Here is a 21,776-nt window from a genome sequence, read left to right as displayed (position 1 = left end):
TCTGCGCATAAGGCCCGGCATCTCTTGTCATTCTCCTTCCCTTTCCCTCGTGGTCACAAGGTGATCCCTGAAGCTCTAGGCGCCCCCTCCTCCCATGCTGGCTCGGCAAGCAGAAAGTAAGAGACGGTGGCAAAAAAGTGCTTTTTCTGCTTTTATTAGGCACAAAAATATTGCCCAGAAGGCTCTGACAAATATCCCCATATGTCTTATCTCTTTCCCTGAATAAACCACTGGCGAGAGGAATTGGATGAAGATGGCCATCTTAAATTAACTATGATCGACTCCCTAAGGGGAGCAATTTCTCTGGCATATTTTAATACCCAAAGGCCCCTTCTTCTGTCTCCAGCTCACTCTGTGGAGTTCTCCAGTCCAACTGATGTTCAGCCTTGAGGACCCCTTCTAGTTTTTTTGCTGTCTGCCCCTCTTCCCCCACTGGTCCTTCCAAGTCTCTGCTATTGGCTTCTCTTCATCTTTCTGACCCTTAAACACTGGAACATTTCAGTACTCGGTCCTGGGATTTCTTCTCTGTCGACCTTTCTTTGGAGGTTCTGGTCATCCCTGCTTGAAATACCATCCATTCTCTTGACTCTACTTTTAAACCCATGCAGAATCCACCACTTCTTACCCCTCTCGCTGCTACCTGCCACCCCGGGCCCATGCTGCCAGCATTGCTCCCTTGGAATGTAGTCCATGGCCTTCTTACTGGCCTGATTCCACCTTTGAAAGGAGAATCACTATGAATGGGTGATCAGGGAAGGCCTCTGGGGCTGGAGTATGAGAAGAGGTCACCCATGTGAAGATATGAATGAAGAACATAGGAAGTGGAACAACAACAACAACAACAACAAAAAACAGTGTGAAAACTCCACAGTGAGAAAGAGCTTTGGGGCGCCTGGGTGGCTCAGTTGGGTAAGCCGCTGCCTTCGGCTCAGGTCATGATGCCAAGATCCTGGGATTGAGTTTTGCATCGGGCTCTCTGCTCAGTGGAGTCTGCTTCTCCCTCTCCCTCTGCCTGCCTCTCTGCCTACTTGTGCTCTCTGTCTCTTTGTCAAATAAATAAATAAAATCTTAAACAACAACAACAAAAAAAAACCCAGAGCATTGAATAGTACTATCCAGGGGGTAATTGATACCCAATAAAAAGGCAAATGCCAAATTAAGGCAAGTTGTCATAGGAATAGAAAAATGAAGAGATCTGAACCATGAGAAACATTTTATTTTAATGAAAATATAAATATTCACATTCCTAACATTCTACTAAAACCTGTATAGCTCTCTTGCCATACAGGCTTCTCAAACACTGGAGGAAAATAATTGCTTTGCCGCTAAAGTGCTTTTTTTCTTTCTTTCTTTTTTTATTGTGTTATGTTAGTCACCATGCAGTACGTCATTAGTTTTTGAGGTAGTTTTCCAAGATTCAGGGTCACGTTTAACACCCAGCGCTCCCTGCAATACATGCTCTTCTTAATACCCACCACCAAACTCACCCACCCCCCACTCCCTTCCCTTCCAAAACCCTCAGTTTGTTTCTCGGAGTCCACAGTCTCTCGTGGTTCGTCTCCCCCTCCAATTCCGCCCCCCTTCACTTTTCCTTTCCTCCTTCTAATGTCCTCCGTGTTATTCCTTATGCTCCACAAGTAAGTGAAGCTGTATGATAACTGACTTTGTCTACTTAACTTCTTTCACTCAGCATAATCTCCTCTAGTCCCATCCATGTTGATACAAAAGTTGGATATTCATCCTTTCTGATGGCTGAGTAATATTCCATTGTATATATGGACCATATCTTCTTTATCCATTCATCTGTTGAAGGGCTTCTGGGCTCTTTACACAGTTTGGCTATTGTGGACATTGCTGCTATGAACATTGGGGTACAGAGGGTCTTCTTTTCACTACATCTGTATCTTTGGGGTAAATACCCAGTAGGGCAATTGCAGGGTCATAGGGAAGCTCTATTTTTAATTTCTTAAGGGATCTCCACACTGTTTTCAAAAGTGGCTGCACCAACTTTGCATTCCTACCAACAGTGTAAGAGGGCTCCCCTTTCTCCACATTACCTCCAACACATGTTGTTTGCTGTCTTGTTAATTTTGTCCTTTCTAACTGGTGTTATGTGGTATCTCAATGTGGTTTTGACTTGAATCTCCCTCTAATAAAGATGAACATTTTTTTCATGTGTCTGTTAGCCATTTGTATGTCTTCATTGAAGAAGTGTCTGTTCATGTCTTCTGCCCATTTTTTGACTTGATTATGTTTTTTGGGTGTTGAGTTTAAGTTGTTTATAGATCTTGGATATCAGTCCTTTGTGCTGCTAAAGTGTTTTATAAAGCAAAGAATTTTATTTAGAAATCCAGATTGGGAGGGAGACAAACCATAAGTGACTCTTAATCTTACAAAACAAACTGAGGGTTGCTGGGGGGAGGGGGGTTGGGAGAAGGGGGAGTGGGGTTATGGACATTGGGGAGGGTATGTGCTTTGGTGAGTGCTGTGAAGTGTGTAAATCTGGCGATTCACAGACCTGTACCCCTGGGGATAAAAATACATGTTTATAAAAAAAAAATTAAAAAAAAATAAAATTAAATTTAAAAAATCCAGATTTTTCTGCTTTTTGAAATCCTTAAAACAGCATCTATATTCCATAACACAGCAGTTGGCTAACATTGGATATGGCTGCTCCCTTTAGATGGGCATGTTTTCCTTACTAGGTGTGCCTGGCTGACTATCCTCACTTCCTGACCTGGCCCCTGGAGGCTTCTGATTTTGCAATCCTTGAGTCAGGCGGTGAAAAGATTTCATCATTTTAGATATTTGAGAGGATTCGCAAGTCTCCACTGAGTATAGTCACATGAGGCCTTTATTTAAAGCAAAGGATGCAGGAAGACCATATAGGCAAGCACTGAGGATTTAAGAGACATTCAGGTACTCTCTGCAGGGTCCTCCTCATTCCCATATGGACCTGCCTCCATATTGAATCACCAAGATCTGCTCAAGAAATCGTCACTCTGTGAGAACTCAAGGCTGAAATTCCCCCAGGGGCCGTCATGTCCCTTTGGTCTTGTGATCAAGCCGGGATGACCAACCAGTTATACCACTGAAAACCATCAGTAAACTGATTCAAGGGGTTGCCAGGGGAGTTTCAGACTTAAAAGAGCTTGTCACAAATACCATTGCCCCTATCTTGCCCAAAAGTCAGAGCCAGATATCCAGGTGTTTCCAGAGATGAAAATAGATCTTTTCCAGGCTGGCTGCAAATCAACTCTATTCTAACATAGAAGATAGTGTCCTTTGAAGACAAGGTGGCCCAGTTCGGTGCAGAGTGATTGTACCAAAAAAGGCAACTAAGATCTTGGGTTGACTTTAGCCGATAACAAGCTGCATAGTTTTCTGATCCCTTGGTGTGACACTCAGCCCTACCCTTGTCCCACTCTTCATCTGCCTCTTCCAAGACAGCCAAGGTCACCCATCACCCTCTTCCCATGTATCAGCTTGCCAGAGTTCTTGCTTCTTCCCTTCTCTGGCCCTTGCCCTGATCCACCACTCCCCATTTCCCTACCTCTTTATTTCCATTAGATTGTGAGTTTTTGAAAGCAGAGGGCTAGGATTTATTTATGTTTATGGCCCTATTCCAGGTTCCCTGACATGTAGAGAATGGGGCTTAATAAATTTCCTTGCAAAGACTTGGGTTTTCTCTCCTGATCTCTTATCATCTACTCCTTTCTCAGCTTCTGGCTCTTGGCTGTTCTCCATAACTGGCTTTATTGTGATTCTCCTGGACTGGTCCACCCTCTAGAAATGACCACAGTGGCAGCCCTGACATGGTCTTTAATGGAATGGCCAAGAGATCGTTGAGTCTCGCTGGGTCATGATCATATTTGAGATGTGCACAGTACTAGGACAGCTGTCAGAGATGTCATACCTCTAAAGCCAGGTGTCACTGGCTTTAACCCAGGTGACACCCTCCATCACCAACCTCACCTCCTCTCACCTGCTGTGGGAGGTACCTGAAGGGAAGCTTTGCTTTTCTAAGAGATCTCTACTGTGGTAGTATGTGAACAAGGCAATTTCAAGATTCTCACAGTATTCTTAGGAAATGCTTCTTGATGCTTCTTGTTTCCATGTGAGAGAAGATTGAGGGAAGTACCAGGTACCACTTTGCCCCAGAGCCAGCGGACAGAAACCTTACTAAGAACTTGAATCCTTTCTTTGCCCTTGCCCCCACCATGGTTGTGGGCCTGTCTTCCACTCACCAAAGACATGGCTGGGGATCTGAGGCCTGGCCTCCTTACGGGCTCATGGTTTGGCCCAGAATATTGCCTCGTGGCTTAAGCTTGGTCACACAGCACTAGGATGGTAAAGTCACCAGGCTGCCTTGTAGGGTCTTTATTTCCCATAAGTATGGTTGAAGAGAGAGCCCTTTCCTGATGTAAGGTCCTCCCCTTACACAATGTTGTTAAAGCAAGGGGCTCTGTTCCTCGGACTCCCCAGTCTGTCTGCAGACTTCCATCTTTGGACTTGTTGGTCTTACACAGAACCCAGAATTTTCAGAAGGGGTAATTCTGCTCTACTCATAGGGCTGTGGCCTCTCCTGAGCTGAAGGCCAGATGTGAGAGAGTGTGGTGTATCCTCAGCAGAGTGACAAATGTCTTATCCAACCCAAGTGTCCCTGAATAGTCCTGGTGTATTTTCTCTTGGGGGTTACTCTGTAATCTGGGTCATTGATGAGTCACTCACCTGCAAGCATGGATTTCTTCCATCAGATGTCAGAAAGCTTAGATATTTTAAAATATTTTTTAAGATTTTATTTATTTATTTGATAGACAGAGATCACAAGTAGGCAGAGAGGCAGGCAGAGAGAGAGAGGGAAGCAGGCTCCCTGCTGAGGAGAGAGCCTGATGCAGGGCTCGATCCCAGGACCCTGAGATCATGACCTGAGCCGAAGGCAGAGGCTTTAACCCATTGAGCCACCCAGGTTCCCCTTAGATATTTTACATAATTATGGCCAGAGAGGAAAATTCTCAATCTCAATTTCTTCATCTGTTAAATCAAGATATTAACACTCCTCTCACACTGTTGGAATGGCAATTTAAAATCATTACCTAAAAAAAAAATAAAAAAATAAAAAATAAAATAAAATAAGATAAAATCATTACCTATGTCACCTACTATATAAATACTTAGCATGTAGTGAACCTAAACAGATACTAGTTCCTTTGTCCCTTCCTTTCTCCTCCATGTGTTCGTTTCTAAATAAATATGTTATATGAGATTTGGGGAAGAGTCCCACCTTTTAATAGTTTAGGAAAGTTAACCTGCTTCCAAAGATTCACTCACTTGAGCTTATTAGACACAAAAAGTACTAGAAAAGTCCAACATCATGATTGCCAGATTGGTTTTTACTTTACAAATTATTAAAGCCAAACCTTTTTTTGTGCCAAGTACCTGGATCCAAAAGAAGGTGTTTCTTCATCCCAGAAGTTTTCCAAACATCCACATGTCGTACACACCCAGCACTGGGCTGACTTCACCTAATGCATCTGATCACACGGAGGTGTGCAGATAGATAACCTGATGGTCTTCCGTTACTCAATACCCAAGTGAGACTTCACTAGGGGATTCCTGTATACGTTAAACCTTTAGCACATTAACCTCCCAGGCCCTAGTCCAAGAAAATATTGCCCTTTAAAAAGATATATTTGGGGGGGGGGCGCCTGGGTGGCTCAGTGGCTTAAAGCCTCTGCCTTCGGCTCAGGTCATGATCCCAGGGTCCTGAGATCGAGTCCCACCTCGGGCTCTCTGCTCAGCAGGGAGCCTGCTTCCCTTCTGCTCTCTGCCTGCCTCTCTGCCTACTTGTAATCCCTGTCTGTCAAATAAATAAATAAATAAATAAATAAAATCTTTAAAAAAAGGTATATTTGGCTGAATAATAAAGAAATGGAATGGCGGTAGTTCACTTGGGAGGTACTGATTTTGAACCCTACAAAGCACAGTCCAATAAATGAGTGGTTGTAGGGAAAGAAAGCTTAGAATACTCCCAGGATAATTAATGCATTTAATTTCTATGTATTCAAGCAAAAAAAAAAAGTTAGAACTGACTTCTTTGTCTTTGGTTAATTGTGTACTTCATCTGTTGCCTCTGATGCAAAATGTAAATGCTTTGCGTCCACATGAAAAACATCTCTAGGGATGGCAAGAGGTCGATATATCTATGAGCTCTTGGGAAAGAACTCTGGCATCGTGTCTCAGGGGCCACAAACTCACTGAGCCCTTTTGACCTCATGAGTTCATTTCTTGGAATCAATCCTGCACAAATGACCAGCAAGGTGGACAAGGACACAAAGGACACAAAGATATCCGTTGTGGAGTTATTTATCAAATGGAAAAACTTCCAGTACAGTTTAGTCTCAGCCAGGTAAACAGAATATGCCCTTGTAGGTAGACAGGTCGAAACACAAAGACCAACACAGGCTGTAACAACACCTTGGGGTGGACAGTTTTTGTGTTCACTTTTCTACTTTTTTATTTTTCAGATTTTTCTATAGTGATTATGAATTCTTATATTTATTTCTCGAATGAATTTTAACGGCGTGCTTACCGTGTGCCAGCCTCTGAGCTGGACGTGAAGACACAGAGAGAATTTCACTCGAACAAAACTAACACAGTCCCTTCCTCCAGGAGTCTGTGGTCTGAGGGATTGGACCGATGTTGCTATATAATAGCAAACAGGCAGATGTGCTAGGAAGGAGGGAACAGTATATTGCTGAAGGACCAGCAGGGAGGGCAGAATTTCCTTTGGAACAGGGGTTCTGGAAACTATGGCCCGTTTTTGTACGTTTTTAAAGGATTATGAAAAGAATAAAAGGAAGCAGACGACTTCGCAGAGATCACAAGTACACTATTGACAAGTGAACTATATTTTCTCTGCCCCTTTAACAGAAGAAATTGGTTGAGCCCTAGTTTGGAACATCAGGGATGTCTCTCGAAGGAGATGACAATCTGGCAGCTTAAGTATGAGTCAGGAAAAAGGAAAAAAAAAATTCCCAGGGAAGTTTTATTAGAGGAAACTCGAAAAATGTTTTAGTTAAAAAAAAAAAAAACGCCAAAATGCTTTTTATTGGAACCTGGCTCCTGCTTCAGGTACGGAGGAGGGAGGTGCTTTTAAAGGGCATGCTGCTATAAATAAGTTTCTTCTGCTAGTCTCTGTCCTTTCATATATGGTTGGTTTGATTTTAAAATACCACCAACTTATTTTCATTTTTCTTATCCTGTGGCTTTTTGAGGTCTCAGCCGGTTCTCTGCAGCCCTGCTCAGAACCACAGTAGCAACTTTTATTAATTGTGCATTTACTTTGTGCCGGGTAACGGGCTAGGTACTTTCCATCAGCTGTAATCCCATGTCAGCCTAACAACCCTGCAAGTCCAGCACCTGACTTTTACAAAGAAGGAGCCATGATCAGGGATGCTGAATGGGCTGCACGTGGTCTTGCCGTGGGTAAACCCCGGAGCCCGGACTCACAGCCGGACCATCTTGCTTTCAAGCTCTTCCTCTGTGTGGGTTCCTCCTCCTTCCACGGAGGCATATTTCATTTCCTCTGCGGTGTTATCACGGGTTAAAGCCCTTCTCGCCCTCCCACATCTACCTCCTCCATACACTTCCCACCCTCCTCTGCAAGAAACAGTTTTCGTTTTTAATTTCCTTATAAAGCTCGTATATTGGGGGGGGCATATTGCCAGCGAGGTTGTGGAGTGGAACTGAAAAATGATAGGGTTTCCAGTTTTCTAGCTAGTCCCTTATCTGCTTCGTGCTAAAGTAATTTTTGATAACTCCATTGCATTTCAATTATCCAAATTTATTGTCTTAATTTCCTCTGCTAAAGACAGATTTTAAATGAGTTTAATAGAACAGCCATTTCAGAGGCATTGTTAATTTTATATCTCTCTTCTCTTCTCTGTGGATCTGCCCTTTTCCCTCCCGTCTTCCTTGTCAGAGCCTGCCAACAAGTGCAGAGGAGAAAAACCTTCCTCCCTTGGCTCTTCCAGGCTGCAGACCCTGTGAATTAAACTGACAAAAGACAGATTAACAAGAGAAAAGCAGTTTATAAGCACATGCAGTGCCCAGACACAGGAGTCATTCAAAGGGATGGCTAAGACTTTGGGCTTACCAACTTCACCAAGAGCAGTACATTTGTAGGGAGGGAAGGAGATGAAGGAAAGGGTTGGTAGGATTCCCTGAGTGGCGAACGGGGCAAACTCACAGAAGACAAGGTTGTTTAGGAAGGATTGTTCTGTGGGTCCCTCTTGGTGCTGTCTCTGGGCTGGTAAGTGCCTGCAGTGATTAAAAGCCTAAGCCTGCTTTTAGGCATATGTGCAGGAGGGCGGAGAGCTTTCCCTTGGGGTCTGCTGTTTCTCAACCGCCTTCAGCTCAAAATAAACCTTAGACCAAAGCAGCACGTTTGGGGGTTGGGGGTGGGGGAGGCATATTCCGATCCCTTGCAACGTCATTTTGAAGAACTCTTACTGTTTTTTCTAGTTCTTCCTCTGCCTTGGACAGTAGCACCAGGCTCGGGGCCAGGAGCCCAGAAGCATGGTGCCAGCAGCTCCTGAGCCAGCGGGGAGTTTCCAGGAGAGTCTCTGCCCTGATGTGGGGCTCGGCATCCTCAGCTAGTAAAGCGAAGGAGTTGGACTCAATATCCAATCTCTATGCTGCATCAGTTTGCTGACGTGTCTGTCTCGGTCAAGGCGTAGTCAGGAGACACAACTCATAACTAGTTATTGGAACAGAGAGAATTAAATATAAAAAATGATGAGTGGGGTGAGCGCACCGTGTTTATAAAGTACCCCGAGACAGTGAAGGCAAGCAAGCAGCAGCTGCCACCTGGGACTGGGGGAATAAAGGGAAGGGAATGGAATTATCATACCTCATAAGCCCTGAGAAGGGAGCTCATGTAGCTGTAACTCAGATCTCTAGAGAGGGGACCCTGGCTGGCTGGTGTTTGTGTGGGAGAGGAGGGGAGAACAGGATGTGGCTGCTTCTGCTAATTGGATCCAGCCGCTCCCTTGTGGTACTAGGGCATTGCTGCTGCCTGGTGATCAAGGCGGGGGTGGAATTCATGGGAACAGAAAGCACAGGTCTTTCTGTCTCTGTCTCTTGTCTCTGTCTCTGTCTCTGTCTCTGTCTCTGTCTCTCTCTAGTGCCCCCTATTGGCAAGGCCTAGCAGCGCCTGGTGGGCAATGCAAGGTGTTGGTGGACACTAGGGGCTGGAAGGGTGGTTTCGGGGCTGAGTGACGATAGTTTAGTAACTAACACAATGTTCATGGCCAAGATTGCACACTGGAGGCCTAGGAGCTACTTTTGGTCCCTGGCCACATGTGGCCCCTAGGCATGTCTCCTGTAGCATTCACGATCGTTTAAATCAAACATGTGTGTCTGGGTTTACTTTTAAACTCTGAACATGTGCTTCCTGCGAAATCCACACAACATCATTGTTCATGATTTATATTTTTAGAAGACAGATGAGTAGGAAGGCAGCTTTGAAATGATCTAGTCTTCTGTTTAGACGTGTGGTGGGAAGGCCCTTAGAGGGTATGAGAATTTCCTCCCAAATCTCACAACCAGCGAAGGAGATTTGGGGGTTCGATGGCTGAGATTCTCATCACTACCCCTTTACTGTGCTTCTAGGAAAATGCATGTGCTATGGCCTCCCGTTGTTCAGAGTGTGGTCCATGGATTAGCAACACCAGCCATGTTAGAAATGCAGAATCTCGGGGCTCCTGGGTGGCTCAGTCGGTTAGGTGTCTGCCTTCGGCTCAGGTCATGATCTCAGGGTCTTGGGATCGAGCCTCATGTCAGGCTCTTTGCTCAGCTGGGAGTCTGCTTTTCCCTCTCCCTCTGCCTCTCTACCTGCCTCATTTTTTGTCTTACTCATGCTGTCTCTCAAATAAGTAAATAAAATCTAAAAAAAAAAAAAAGAAAAAAGAAAGAAAGAAATGCAGAATCTCAGGGGTGCCTGGTTAGCTCAGTCAGTTGAGCATCTGACTTTTGACTTTGGCTCAGGTCATGATCTCAGCGGGCTCTACACCGGGTACAGAGCCTGCTTAAGATTCTCTTTCTCCCTCTCCCTCTGCACAGCCCCTACACTGGCTTGCATGTGTTCTGCCTTTCTCAACTGAAAAAAAAAATGCAGACTCTCGGGCCCCACACCAGACTTGCTGAATCAAAATATGATTTTAATGAGATCCTCCTATGATTTATGTGTGTGCAGTAACATTTAAGAAGTGCTAAGGATAGTTTTATTGAGAAAAGGAAACTAAACTTTAATTGGCTGCTAGTGTTTTTCTCTGGAGTGGGACCAGGGTAAGGCGTGTGCAGATGGTTCTCAGCCAATCTCCTGACCACTCCTTTGATTTCTCATCTCCCTTCCTCCCAATGTATACAGCCCCATGTGATGCATACAGCCCCATGCACACACATAACTACATGTGCATGCATCCAAAGATGCATACGTGTTCTCTCTCTCTCTCTCTCTCTCTCTCTCTCTCTCTCTCTCTCACACACACACCCACGAGCCATTTATGGGTGGTCTCTGCTCTACTGTCTCACCTCTGTGCCTCACCAGGTTCCCCCACGTGCACTCTGCTCTACTCACACTGAACTACTTGGGTGCCACTGCCTAAACCTATCAAGTGTTCTTTTTGCCTCTCTGTCTTTTGCACCTGCTGCCTGCCCCTGCCTGGGACGTACTACCCCCGCCCCCCAAGATGGAAACCCGACCAGCTTCTCTGTGACCTCCACCCATAGCGCAATGACTTCTTTTGGAAACTTTCCCACATTGAGTGAAGTGTATCTGGGCTGAGTTCCTTCTCTGTGTTTATATAATGCCCAGCACATGCCTTTATTGGAACATTGTTTCTCATCAGGAGATGATCATATAATGTATTGTTCCTTCCTTGAAAGGAAGGAACCAGGCCCCACTTAGCAAGCCATTCTGGGGATGAGCAAACAAGGAAAGATTAATTCTTTCCTTTCTTCCCTTCCTACATTCCTTTCTTCAACATCTATTTCTTTATCCCAAATGTTATTCACCATGTATCATGAGAGTATCGTTCTTTAAGATCAATGGGGTATCGAGAATTCTTGACAAGGAGTTGAGCTGAGGCCAACAAGGTTTGGAAGCTGAACAGACCTAACTTGGAATGAAATGTTCCCTCTCTGCTCTGGTCTAGAAGTCTAAATTCCCAAGTACAAGGGCTTATGTGAAATCCTACTTTATGTTGGGTTGGTGGTGACATCCCTGTGGTCCATCTAAAAGGGAGAAAAGGACAGGGCATCTCAGATACGAGGCTCCTGACTATGGCCACCATGTTAAGTGGGTTACCAAGTCAGAGGAAGTAGAACCCAGTTCTTTCCTAGGGAGGGCATGGTTAGGCATAGACAGAATTTGGGTCTTTTCCAATTGGTTGGGGTATCAGATGCTAATTGGAAACCAACATGGAGATCAGGATCTCAAGACCAGGCACAAAGCCAGTTGTGTGGACTGGAACCACCAGGTAAAAGTAACAGGGAGGCTATTGCCTGACCCTCACTCAGGCTTATGTGGTGAGCACGAGTCATGGCAGCAGAAGATGGATGTAAGCCCCAATCGATGAGTAAGGCAGTCCTGCTGGACACAACTCACAATGGCTAAGAACTGAGCACGATTAAGATGTTAGAGACCGTGTGTTGGTCAGGGCTGGATCGGAGATAGACTCATAGTCTAGCAGGGCATACTGACCCACACATTATTACGACACAGCATGACACATAATATGAGTTGTATTTGCAAGTCTTGACTCATTTTCTGAAACACAAGCGCTGGTGACCTAATATTAGTGGGAAATTACTCATCACATTTTCTGAGCTGGGAGACTGGTGAAATAGTGTGGAGGGGGGACCCTCACCCTATTACTTCTCTGTGGGTCCTCTGAGGATGCAGAGAAATGGCAGAACCAGGAACATGGACTCACCAATTTCCCTTAGACATCCCCATGGTTGACTTTTTTCAGGTCTTTGCCTGAATGTCCCTCTCAGAGAGGGCTCCCTGAACCATCTTCTTTAAAATTGCTACCTCCTACCCTGGCTCTTCCTATTTCCCTCCTTCTTATTATTTTTCTCTAGAACTCTTATCAGTCACCCACTAACTGTCTATTTTACTCATTTGTTTATTATCTCTTTCCCCCAACTGGAATGTAAGCTCTGTGAAACCAGGGATTTTCATGTGTTTGGACCCCACTGTAACCCCAGTAACTATAAGAATGCTTACTTAATAATAGACATTTAATAGATACTTTGTAGACTCCTAGACATATTCCATGAAGAAACAGCATAGAGGGAAATGTGAAAGGAAATAGTATCTTCCGTAGCATAAGGCTAAGAGTTACAACCCAGGTGAGTGAAGAAAATCTTTGTGAAGACCGTTGACAGCACCAAAGTTAAAATTTCTTTTCATCTCATAGAATCAGATGATAAAAGAAGGAACTCTGTCATGGGGAAGATAAAACAGAGCATAGTCAAATCTTTCCTTTTGGGGACCAGCTTCAAGTTCATTAACCAGCTAGTTGAAGCTCTGTGTTTTATGTTGGCGCTTTTTGACACACATCTGCATAAATAAAGCATCTGCAGGTCCAGAGGCTTCCTTTCTGAGAAAGACAGTTCATTCGATTTACAGTTAAGGCTGGGGAAAGGATTCTTCCATAGTTTGTATCCAGTTATTTTCTCCTGGTGAAGGATGGTCTGCAAAGTTTCCTCCTACTTCCCCGCCATCTTGTCCCCCCCCCCCCCGCCCCCGGTCTGCAAAGTTTCCTTCACAGGTAGAGTAAATCACGTATACACTCAGCACCATTGTTGATAATTAGTAAAAGCTCGGTATTTAGCAGGAAGGAGTTGTCCGTGTGCTTCTGGAGATAGGCCACGTCTGTGAGGGTGCTGACTTTCACTGGAAGACCATAAACATCACAACAACAATATATGATATCTTAAATGAATTGATCTTATTATTAGAAGGCAAATACAGGTTGCATATGTTAAAGAAAGGAAAGCTCACTACTAGTCTCTTCTGCACTCCCCTAAGGAAGCTGAATATAGGTTATAGCATGCAGGAGGTCTCTTTTGGGAGTCACAAAATAGCCAGGCTTGTTGGTAATTGCTGTTTTATGCTTGTACTTTTTTTCTTCCTTCCCATGTTCCTTACACCCTTTTGGCCATTTTTTTCCTAGAAATTCTCTCTTTAAATTTACCCCTGCAGGTAAGGATTTTTATAACACAAACACTCTTTTTTGCTTAAAAATAAAATGACAACACTGCCTTCTGCAGATTATGCCTTTCAAGACCCACCTTCAAGAAAGGTGCATCAGACTGAGCTATGGTTGATTTATTTTAGGATGTGCGTGTATGTATCAATCTGTGAGGCTATTTTTTTGGATAGCATTCTTAAGAATTTGAATTTGTACAGCACTTCCAATTTGCCGTGAACATCTGTTGGAGTCCACCTTTTATGTCTGGGACACGGGATTTCTAGAATGCCTAAAAATAGGCATCGGATTTTCTAGCACATTGCGTGGTTTCTAATGTCTTGTCTCTTCTTTCCTCCCTCTCTTCTCTCCCTCCACCCCACTCCTGCAGGGCTGATAGTCTACCTAGGAATGATGGCCGGGGCCTTTGTCCTGGGGGGCCTGGCTGATAAGCTGGGGAGGAAGCGAGTCCTCAGCATGTCTCTGGCCCTCAACGCCTCCTTCGCCTCTCTTTCCTCCTTCGTGCAGGGATACGGAACCTTCCTCTTCTGCCGACTCCTCTCAGGCATAGGGTACGTACATGTAGGGCTTTGCTGGACCCTGGCATACCAGGGGTCCATGCACCCTGCTACTCGAGCTCTCAGTGGTCCTTCCAGAAAACCTTGGACTAAGTTTTGTGTTTGACTTCAAAGATATTATGTCAAGGCTAAACCTTAGAAAAAGGTTGTAAAGTCAGTGTATAAGGTCAAATAAACCTGACCCTCTGCCTTGGTCGGTCTTTCAAATTCACGAGGGTGGGGTATAAAGCAATGAGGCTTCTGCTATGACCATTTGTAGCATATGACTCGATTCTTTCTTTTTGGCATTTTCTTTATGCAGGATTGGGGGTGCCCTGCCCATTGTTTTTGCCTATTTTTCTGAATTTTTATCTCGGGAGAAGCGAGGAGAACACCTTAGTTGGCTGGGCATCTTCTGGATGACGGGGGGGATCTACGCGTCTGCCATGGCCTGGACCATCATTCCACACTATGGTGAGTGCCCAGCCCTCGCATAGCCCAGGGGCCCTTGTTACTATGGTAACTGCCTCCAACATCTCCCGTCCTTAACATCATTCCCCATACTCACACACGGTATGACTTCGATCTTTCTATGGAACTTCCAAACCTGGAGACACCTCACTAATTTCAATACACACATCTCTCTGGAAATAATACAATCTGTTCTTTCTCCCTCCATCCCCTTCCATTCCTTTCTTCTTTTCTTTTTTTTTTTTTTTTAAGGTTTTATTTATTTATTTGGCAGAGATCACAAGTAGGCAGAGAGGCAGGCAGAGAGAGAGAAAGAGGAGAAAATAGGCTCCTCGCTGAGCAGGAAGCTTGATGTGAGGCTCCATCCCAGGACCCTGGGATCATGATCCGAGCCAAAGGCAGAGGCTTTAACCCACTGAGCCACCCAGGCCCTCATCTTCTTTTCTTCCTTTTGTTTGAAAGCATGTTGATCTTTATCTCCCCAGCCTTCCTCCCCCAGGCAAGTTAGGCAGTTAGGCTTCAGGAACCCCATCTAATAGATGATGTAACAGAAGCCAAGAGATGTTAATGACTTCGTCAAGGTCACGTCTTGAATTTTGATGCTCTGCCTGTCTCCTGCCTCCATGCAGAGCTCTTGTGTACTTTCCACTCTAGTGCTGCTGTTACTCTTGTTTGGCCACAGAAGTGGAGGAACCCTTACAGACAAGGTCTTGGATTCAGCTGGGACAATTTTATTATCCTGGGTAATTGCAAAAACCAGATTTTCTGAACAGAGACCTGGCAACGCTTATTTTCACAATTGGTTTTGTTAAGAGTAAAGTAGGGAGAAAGCAGCAGTTTTGAATTTGATTATTATGTCTTTTGAGCATCCTGGGCAATAAATGCACATTAGCATCCTTCAAAGTTTTTTTTTTGGTAAACCAACAATGATGGGTGTAGGCTTTGTTCTCTTTTAGAATCCTGCAGACAACTGCCCTGAAGCTAACCAGTGCTTCTCTATGCATGGAACTCCTTGGTGTCCTTGTTTGAAATCTTATCCTCTTTGTGTATTCTGAGGTGATGGAGTCTCCATCGCCTTTAAGAAGAAGCTTTGGTGTAGACAATGCCTACTCTATTAGTCAATGTGACCCTGGGTGCATTATGCTGGTAATCTGACAAACCCTGAAATCTCAGTGATTTAACACAATAAAAGTTTCCCCACTTGTAAAGTAGGGCAAATGTTTTGATCTGCATGTGGCTTTCCTCCATCAGTAATACTGGGGCTCAGACTCCTTCCTCCATGCGACTAAAGTCTCTGCTTGGAGAAAGACCATAGGCAGTTGTACATGGGAGGTTCTGAAGACAGGCTGCCAAGTGGACCCTGTCCTCTCTACTTACAACCCACAGTCCCCAAATCTGTAATACGATCACCCCTACTGCCAAGGACCCTTGGCAATGTAGTCTTGCTGTGTACGAGAAAGTAGAGGAAATGCATTTGGGAAAAGTAATCTTTGCCCTATCTAGTCTTTGAGAACCCACTGGGTTTTGTACAAGTAACAGAGAGGAAATAAGAATAGGAATAATGAAATAAACAGCTGAAGCATTTTCCAGATAATCCTGTCACCAAAAGCAGTTCTCCATCATTTTAGATACAAAATCACATTACCCTTAACTAACATCCTTTCTGCATTCTGCCCTTCCCCCGAAGGCACACTTGACACACACAGTACACTCCACCCATTGTGATGTTGGTTATATGGGTCAGAGGAATCGCTTATCCTCCCCTAATTCTTGCTATATTATTTACAACTGTTAACTGGCCCCAATGAGTGAGCTAAGAAACTATTTCCACATTTAAATTAAGTGAGTAAAAAATATTTTGGGGGGGTGCGGAGGACAAATAAAATCTTAATAAAAGTGGAGTCAAAATAGCGGTGCTGTGTGACTGGGGACAAGTCACTGCATCTTGTCTGGAGTGAAGAGGGAAGGAAGCAAAATGTAGAATTCATGCCAGCCGTCATGCGCGGTAATTCCCGGGATGCAAAGGGGAGTGCTGAGAATAGGTTTAAAGCAATTCTGGCACTCGAGCGAACTTCCTTTCCTGCAGCATCAACAACTTCAGCGACCTCTTTGCAGACTGCTTGCTCCCCAAGGGAAGCCTGCCCTCACGCTGGACCAGGGAGACTCCCACTGGCTCAGCTTAGGTCATATGCCCATCCTCAACTACACCCCAGAGGATGCCGGGTCCGGATTGGTTTGGTGTCTAGATATTTCCTTCCTCAAATCCTGCACGGATTGGGGTGGGGGAGGTCTGTCCCACTCTGGCCACGTGTCTGCAGATGGTGGGGGCCACAAGGTGCCGGGTGTTATAACAGGGCCACTCACAATAGTCACTACCTGCTGCGTCACCTTTTCACTTTGCACACACTAGCACACACCCATGTCTGGGGTATGGTTACTAAGAAAGCGATACAAAGAATCAGGTTGGAAGGGTGTTGGCCAAGACTGAATGGGATGCCCATGGCAGAGGGGCCATGTGGCTCGTCGCTGGTTGCTGCTGGCTGACATCAGGGCTTGTGATTCAATATTTTACCCCACAGAGATAGGATGTTTCTCCTGTTTGCATATGAAATCTGTGACTTTTATGTACCCCCCCTTTTTAAAAAAGGTTTATTTGTTTATTTATCTGACATACAGAGAGCACAAGCAAGCAGAGAGGCAGGCAGAGAGAGGGGGGGAGCAGGCTCCCTGCCAAGTGGAGAGCCCGATGCGGGACTCGATTCCAGGACCTTGGCATCATGACCTGAGCCGAAGGCAGAGACTTTAACCCACTGAGCCACCCAGGCGCCCCTTTTATGTCCCTTTTAAAGAGTGAAGGCTCTTGGGCAATTAGGCTTCGTTGAAACAAGCACTAGCTGGACAGGGAGGGGGACGACCCACCCGAGAAACATGATAGACTAGAATCACAGTCTAACAGGAGTGATTATTTACTTTAAGCCTCATTTTACCAGGACCAGATGTTTCGTCCAGACTGAACCAGACATTTGATAATATTTCTCAATGTGCCCAAGACATTAATGCTCTAACACCCCTCCACTCAGCAGGGACAAGCCAGGGTAACTACAGAAAGGAGACTGGTGTTTGTGTACAGCTTATGCAACCCATTTAATTGCTTTTGCAGGAATGAAATGATGGGAGGCCTTGGCATCGGGAATTTGGGTGACCGAGTCATTGAGAAAGAAAATTGCAAAAGTCAGAATGTTTTCCTGGGAACTCATGGTCACAGCCCAGAAAAAAATTGGATATATTATGGAAGATTAATGCCTATTGTGTTCAGCACCACCAGCTGTTTGTGAAATCCTGACAGAGAAAAGTAGGACAAGCTAAAAGATCAGTGAACAGAGCCATCCCTGTCTCCAGATTAATAGTTGTTCCATATATTTGGAAGCAGTGCACTGTTTAATTTTATTTAATTTAAGGTCCCAAAGACTACCTCATGAATGCAATAAAAGCAGATTATTAAGATCACCATAAAAACTGCAGAGGCATGAGGGAATAATGTATTTGAGATAATTTACACATATTACCATAAAGAAAAATTTGTCTTAGGCAGCATACTTTATAAACATACCTACTTCTTCTCTCCTTACCTCATTATCCACCTGAGTTTGAGTGCTTTGTAGTTTTGATCAACTTGACTTCTAATTCTTCCCCAGTAGCTTTTGGACATGAGCGGGGAAATGTGTAAATAGTACTATGGTTTTATCTTCCTCTCTCTAGTGCTGCTGTCAGGAGAAAGGAAAGGGTTTTTTTTCATTCAAATGAAAACCAGCAAACCCCAGGGAGAGCATGCTGTGCAAAAAGAGGTTTGATTCTGGTTGAGAAAGTTGGATGATGTGTGTATCGTGTGGCCAAATGTGTCACGGCGGCTTCAGTACCACGTTTTCCTACCCGAGATTCTCACTGGTGAGCCCTAGAGTTGCACAGACTAGGAGATACCAGCAGAAACAGCTGGCAAGTAGAGCAAGTTGAAATGCAATGGGCTAAGAATCCAGGGCAAGTAGAGGAACTTGAAACACAAAGAGAGGAATAGAGCATTCAAGACATTCACTGTTCACCACCCAGCTGGCCCCATGGTATATGTTTACATCTAGACATACCTCATTTTATTGTGCTTCGCAGATAGTAAATGGAATAGAGATTTTCATATCGCAATAACGATTACCCTCCAAACTTTAGAAATCGATGCATTCATTTATACAGTTTTGTCTTAAAAAAAAAAAAATGCTGTTGGTATTGTCTTTGGAGCTACTTAGAGTGGCATGAGAAAACCAAGTCATTGTATAACCCAGGATGATTTGATCATTTATTTGTTTATTTTTAAAAGATTTTATTATTTTTAAAATTAACATATAATGTATTATTTGCCCCAGGGGGACAGGTCTGTGAATCGCCAGGTTTACACAATTCACAGCACTCACCATAGCACATACCCTCCCACAATGTCCATAGCCCCACCCCCCTCTCCCTACTCCCCCCCCCCCCCCCCCCCCCCCCCGGCAACCCTCAGTTTGTTTTGGGAGATTAAGAGTCTCTTATGGTTTGTCTCCCTCCTGATTCCATCTTGTTTCATTTATTCTTAAAAGATTTTATTTTTATTGATTGATTGATTGATTGATTGAGAGAGTATGAGTGGGGGGAGGGGCAAAAGGAGAGGAAGAGAGAATCTCAAACAGACTCCCCGCTGAGCATGGAGCCCCATGTGGGGCTCGACCTCACGACCCTGAGATCATGACCTGAGCAAAATCAAGAGTCAGATGTTTCACTGACTGAGCCACTCAGGCATTCCATAACCTTGGATTTTTTTTTTAAACAATTATTTTGTTGCTGATACTCATCTATTTTAGTCAACAACTTTGGCACTGAATATCATATAGCTGTTTCTAAGCAAATCAAATCTACCCTCAAAACAGAGGAATTATTATTGGCTGTCAGAAGGTTTTGCAGTTAGCAAATCTGTGATGGTGGTGTTATCTGCCGTCGATAGCTGTGAAAACCCCCAACACAGTAATGGTGTGAGAGAGCCAGGATTTGTACTCTGATCCCCATGATTGTGAAAATAGAGGCTCTTTCCGGTGCTATCCATTCCTTTAAAGAGGGAATTTGTGACCCATGAGGATATTTGAAATAATGTTTTGCAGATCCAGAGGCAATTTCTAAAAATGTATTTTAGAAATGCTTTCAAGGGGTAGCCTAGGTAGCTCAGTCAGCAAAGCATCTGCCTTCTACTCAGGTCATAATCCCAGGGTCCTGGGATCGAGTCCTGCCTTGGGCTCCCTGCTCAGCAGAGAATCTGACTCTCTCTCTCCCTCTGTCTTTCCACCACACGACCCCTGCCACTTGTGCTTGCTTTCTCTTACACTCTGTCTCTCTCAAATAAATAAAATCTTAAAAAAAAAAAAGAAATGCTTTCAATGATGAATGCTAATTAGGAGCTAATCCTATCTTCATTTCCATGATGATAGAATTCATTTGAATTTAGAAGCCCTGTCTTTTTAAAATTAAAAAAAATTAATATAGGCATACCTTGGAGGTATGATGGGTTTGGCTTCAGACTACTGCAATAAAACAACTATCAGATGAATGATTTGTTTTCCCAGTGCATCTAAAAGTTATGTTTATACCAAACTGGAGTCTAGTAAGTGTGCAGTAACATTACATCTAAAAAAAAAAGTACATACCTTAATTTAAAAAATACTTTACTGCTAAAAAATGCTAACCATCATCTGAGCCTTTGGCAAGTACTAATCACTGATCACAGATCACCATAACAAATGCCATAATGCAAAAGTCTGAAATATTTTGAAAATTACCAAAATGTAACAAAGAGAAACAAAGTAAGCAAACGCTGATGGGAAAATGACGTCAGTGGACTTGCTTGACCAGGGGTACCACAAACCTTCAATTTGTAAAAACTGCAAAATCTGAGAAGCACAATAAATTGAGATATGCCTATATTATGACTGATAGCGCTTTTCAGAGTGTGGTCTCGAACCCTTGGCATTAGAATCACCTGGAGCTGGTATTGCCCTTTGACGTGGGAAGAGGGAACCTAAGGCCCTGATCTGGTTTTCCTTCCCAGAAGGCAAGAGGTCTGTGAGGTACGATCACCTCAGGGTTCCTTTCCATCCAAATCATGCTCTGGGTACTCAGAACCCAAGAATCCCGCTAAACTCTAGGAATCGGGACCAGGACACCTAACTCACTGTGGTGGAGTGTGATGGGTTCACATGTATGAGCACGAGGCCCTTCACTCGGTGGAAGGGGCCAGGAGAAGAAATGAAGGGGTCTCAAAAGGATAGGTCACCACCTGGCCTTCCAGATCCTTATTTGTCAAGGCAAGGGGATAGAACATTCGTTATTCACAGTTTTTTAGCTTGAGTTTCAGTGGCTATAGAGAGATAGGGGACGTCGCCCAAGGCCCTATACATGTCAGGCCTGGCCAGCCCTGGGGGGTTGTTGAGATGCACATTCCCATGCCTGTTCCAGACGTCTGCCTCAGAAGCTTTGGGAACAGTCAGAGGTTTGCATTTTAACCTGCTCCATGGGTGAGGTCTTGTGCCCTCCTTTGAGAGCTGGCGCTTTAAGGTCACTATAAGGTCATGTCAGAAATCCTCTGACTGTTCTCCACAGGCTGGGGCTTCAGCATGGGCACCAATTACCACTACCACAGCTGGAGAGTGTTTGTCATCGTCTGTGCGCTGCCCTGCACCGTGTCCCTGGTGGCTCTGAAGTTCATGCCAGAGAGCCCGAGGTTCCTGCTGGAGGTGAGTCCGTAACCCCCAACCCCACCCTGTGTGAGACCCATTGGCTGCCCCCCACTCCAGCTTGCATGTTGCACACCACCCCCATGTCAGCCTGCCTGGACCATCGTTACTTCTGGCTTTAGTGCCATCTGTGATGGCTGCACGGCCTGAATTCACAGACTGTCAGAGGCGGAAGGGGCCTCCTGAGACTGCTTCCAGCACCCCCTATCTCCAGAAGATCTTCAAAGCTGTGGGATGTTTTCTCAAGTTGGGAAAATGCGCGTCGTCCCCAAGCCCATCAGGACTCTTGACTATCCTGGACCCCTCCCCACTGGAAAGCTGCTCCTTGTGTCTTGAGAGAAGAGTCCTTCCAACTTGGGGGGCTGCTTGTGTTTGCAGGGATCAGACCAGGCAGGGCTTGCAGAGGAGCCATAGGACTCAAAGGCTCCTACACCTCCAATTCCGAGTCCATTCGTATGTCTCCTTCTAGATCTTTCTACAGAGTGATCGTCCTTGTCAAATTCCCTTGTGTCCCGTTGTCAGGAACAGACACCGCAGGGAGTTTTTCTTTAGCCAGGGATCTCTCACAAATTTACCCTTTGTGGTGTGTGAGTTTTCTAGGGCTGCTGAGACAAAGGATTTTGTCACCAACAGAGTGGCTTCAAGGAACAGAAATTGCATCATAGTCCTGGAGGCTGGAG

General features: G+C 44.7%; 1 protein-coding gene across 4 annotated transcripts in view; it reads left to right on the top strand.

Annotated features, from left to right (window-relative positions):
* Positions 1-21,776, top strand: part of SV2B (synaptic vesicle glycoprotein 2B) — a 181,316-nt gene that overhangs the window by 122,847 nt on the left and 36,693 nt on the right. For all 4 annotated transcript variants that reach the window (XM_082736026.1, XM_082736025.1, XM_082736024.1 and 1 more), the window contains exons 3-5: positions 13,654-13,834; positions 14,142-14,293; positions 20,963-21,096. In XM_082736026.1, the coding sequence (XP_082592152.1) occupies positions 13,654-13,834; positions 14,142-14,293; positions 20,963-21,096 (467 nt within the window). The remainder of the gene's footprint in view (positions 1-13,653; positions 13,835-14,141; positions 14,294-20,962; positions 21,097-21,776) is intronic.

This window comes from Mustela nivalis (assembly GCF_964662115.1).
Source record: "Mustela nivalis genome assembly, chromosome: 6".
NCBI classification, from domain to species: Eukaryota; Metazoa; Chordata; class Mammalia; order Carnivora; family Mustelidae; genus Mustela; species Mustela nivalis.
Note: the sequence above shows the minus strand (reverse complement) of the source record. Positions and strands in the feature narration are given on the sequence as shown.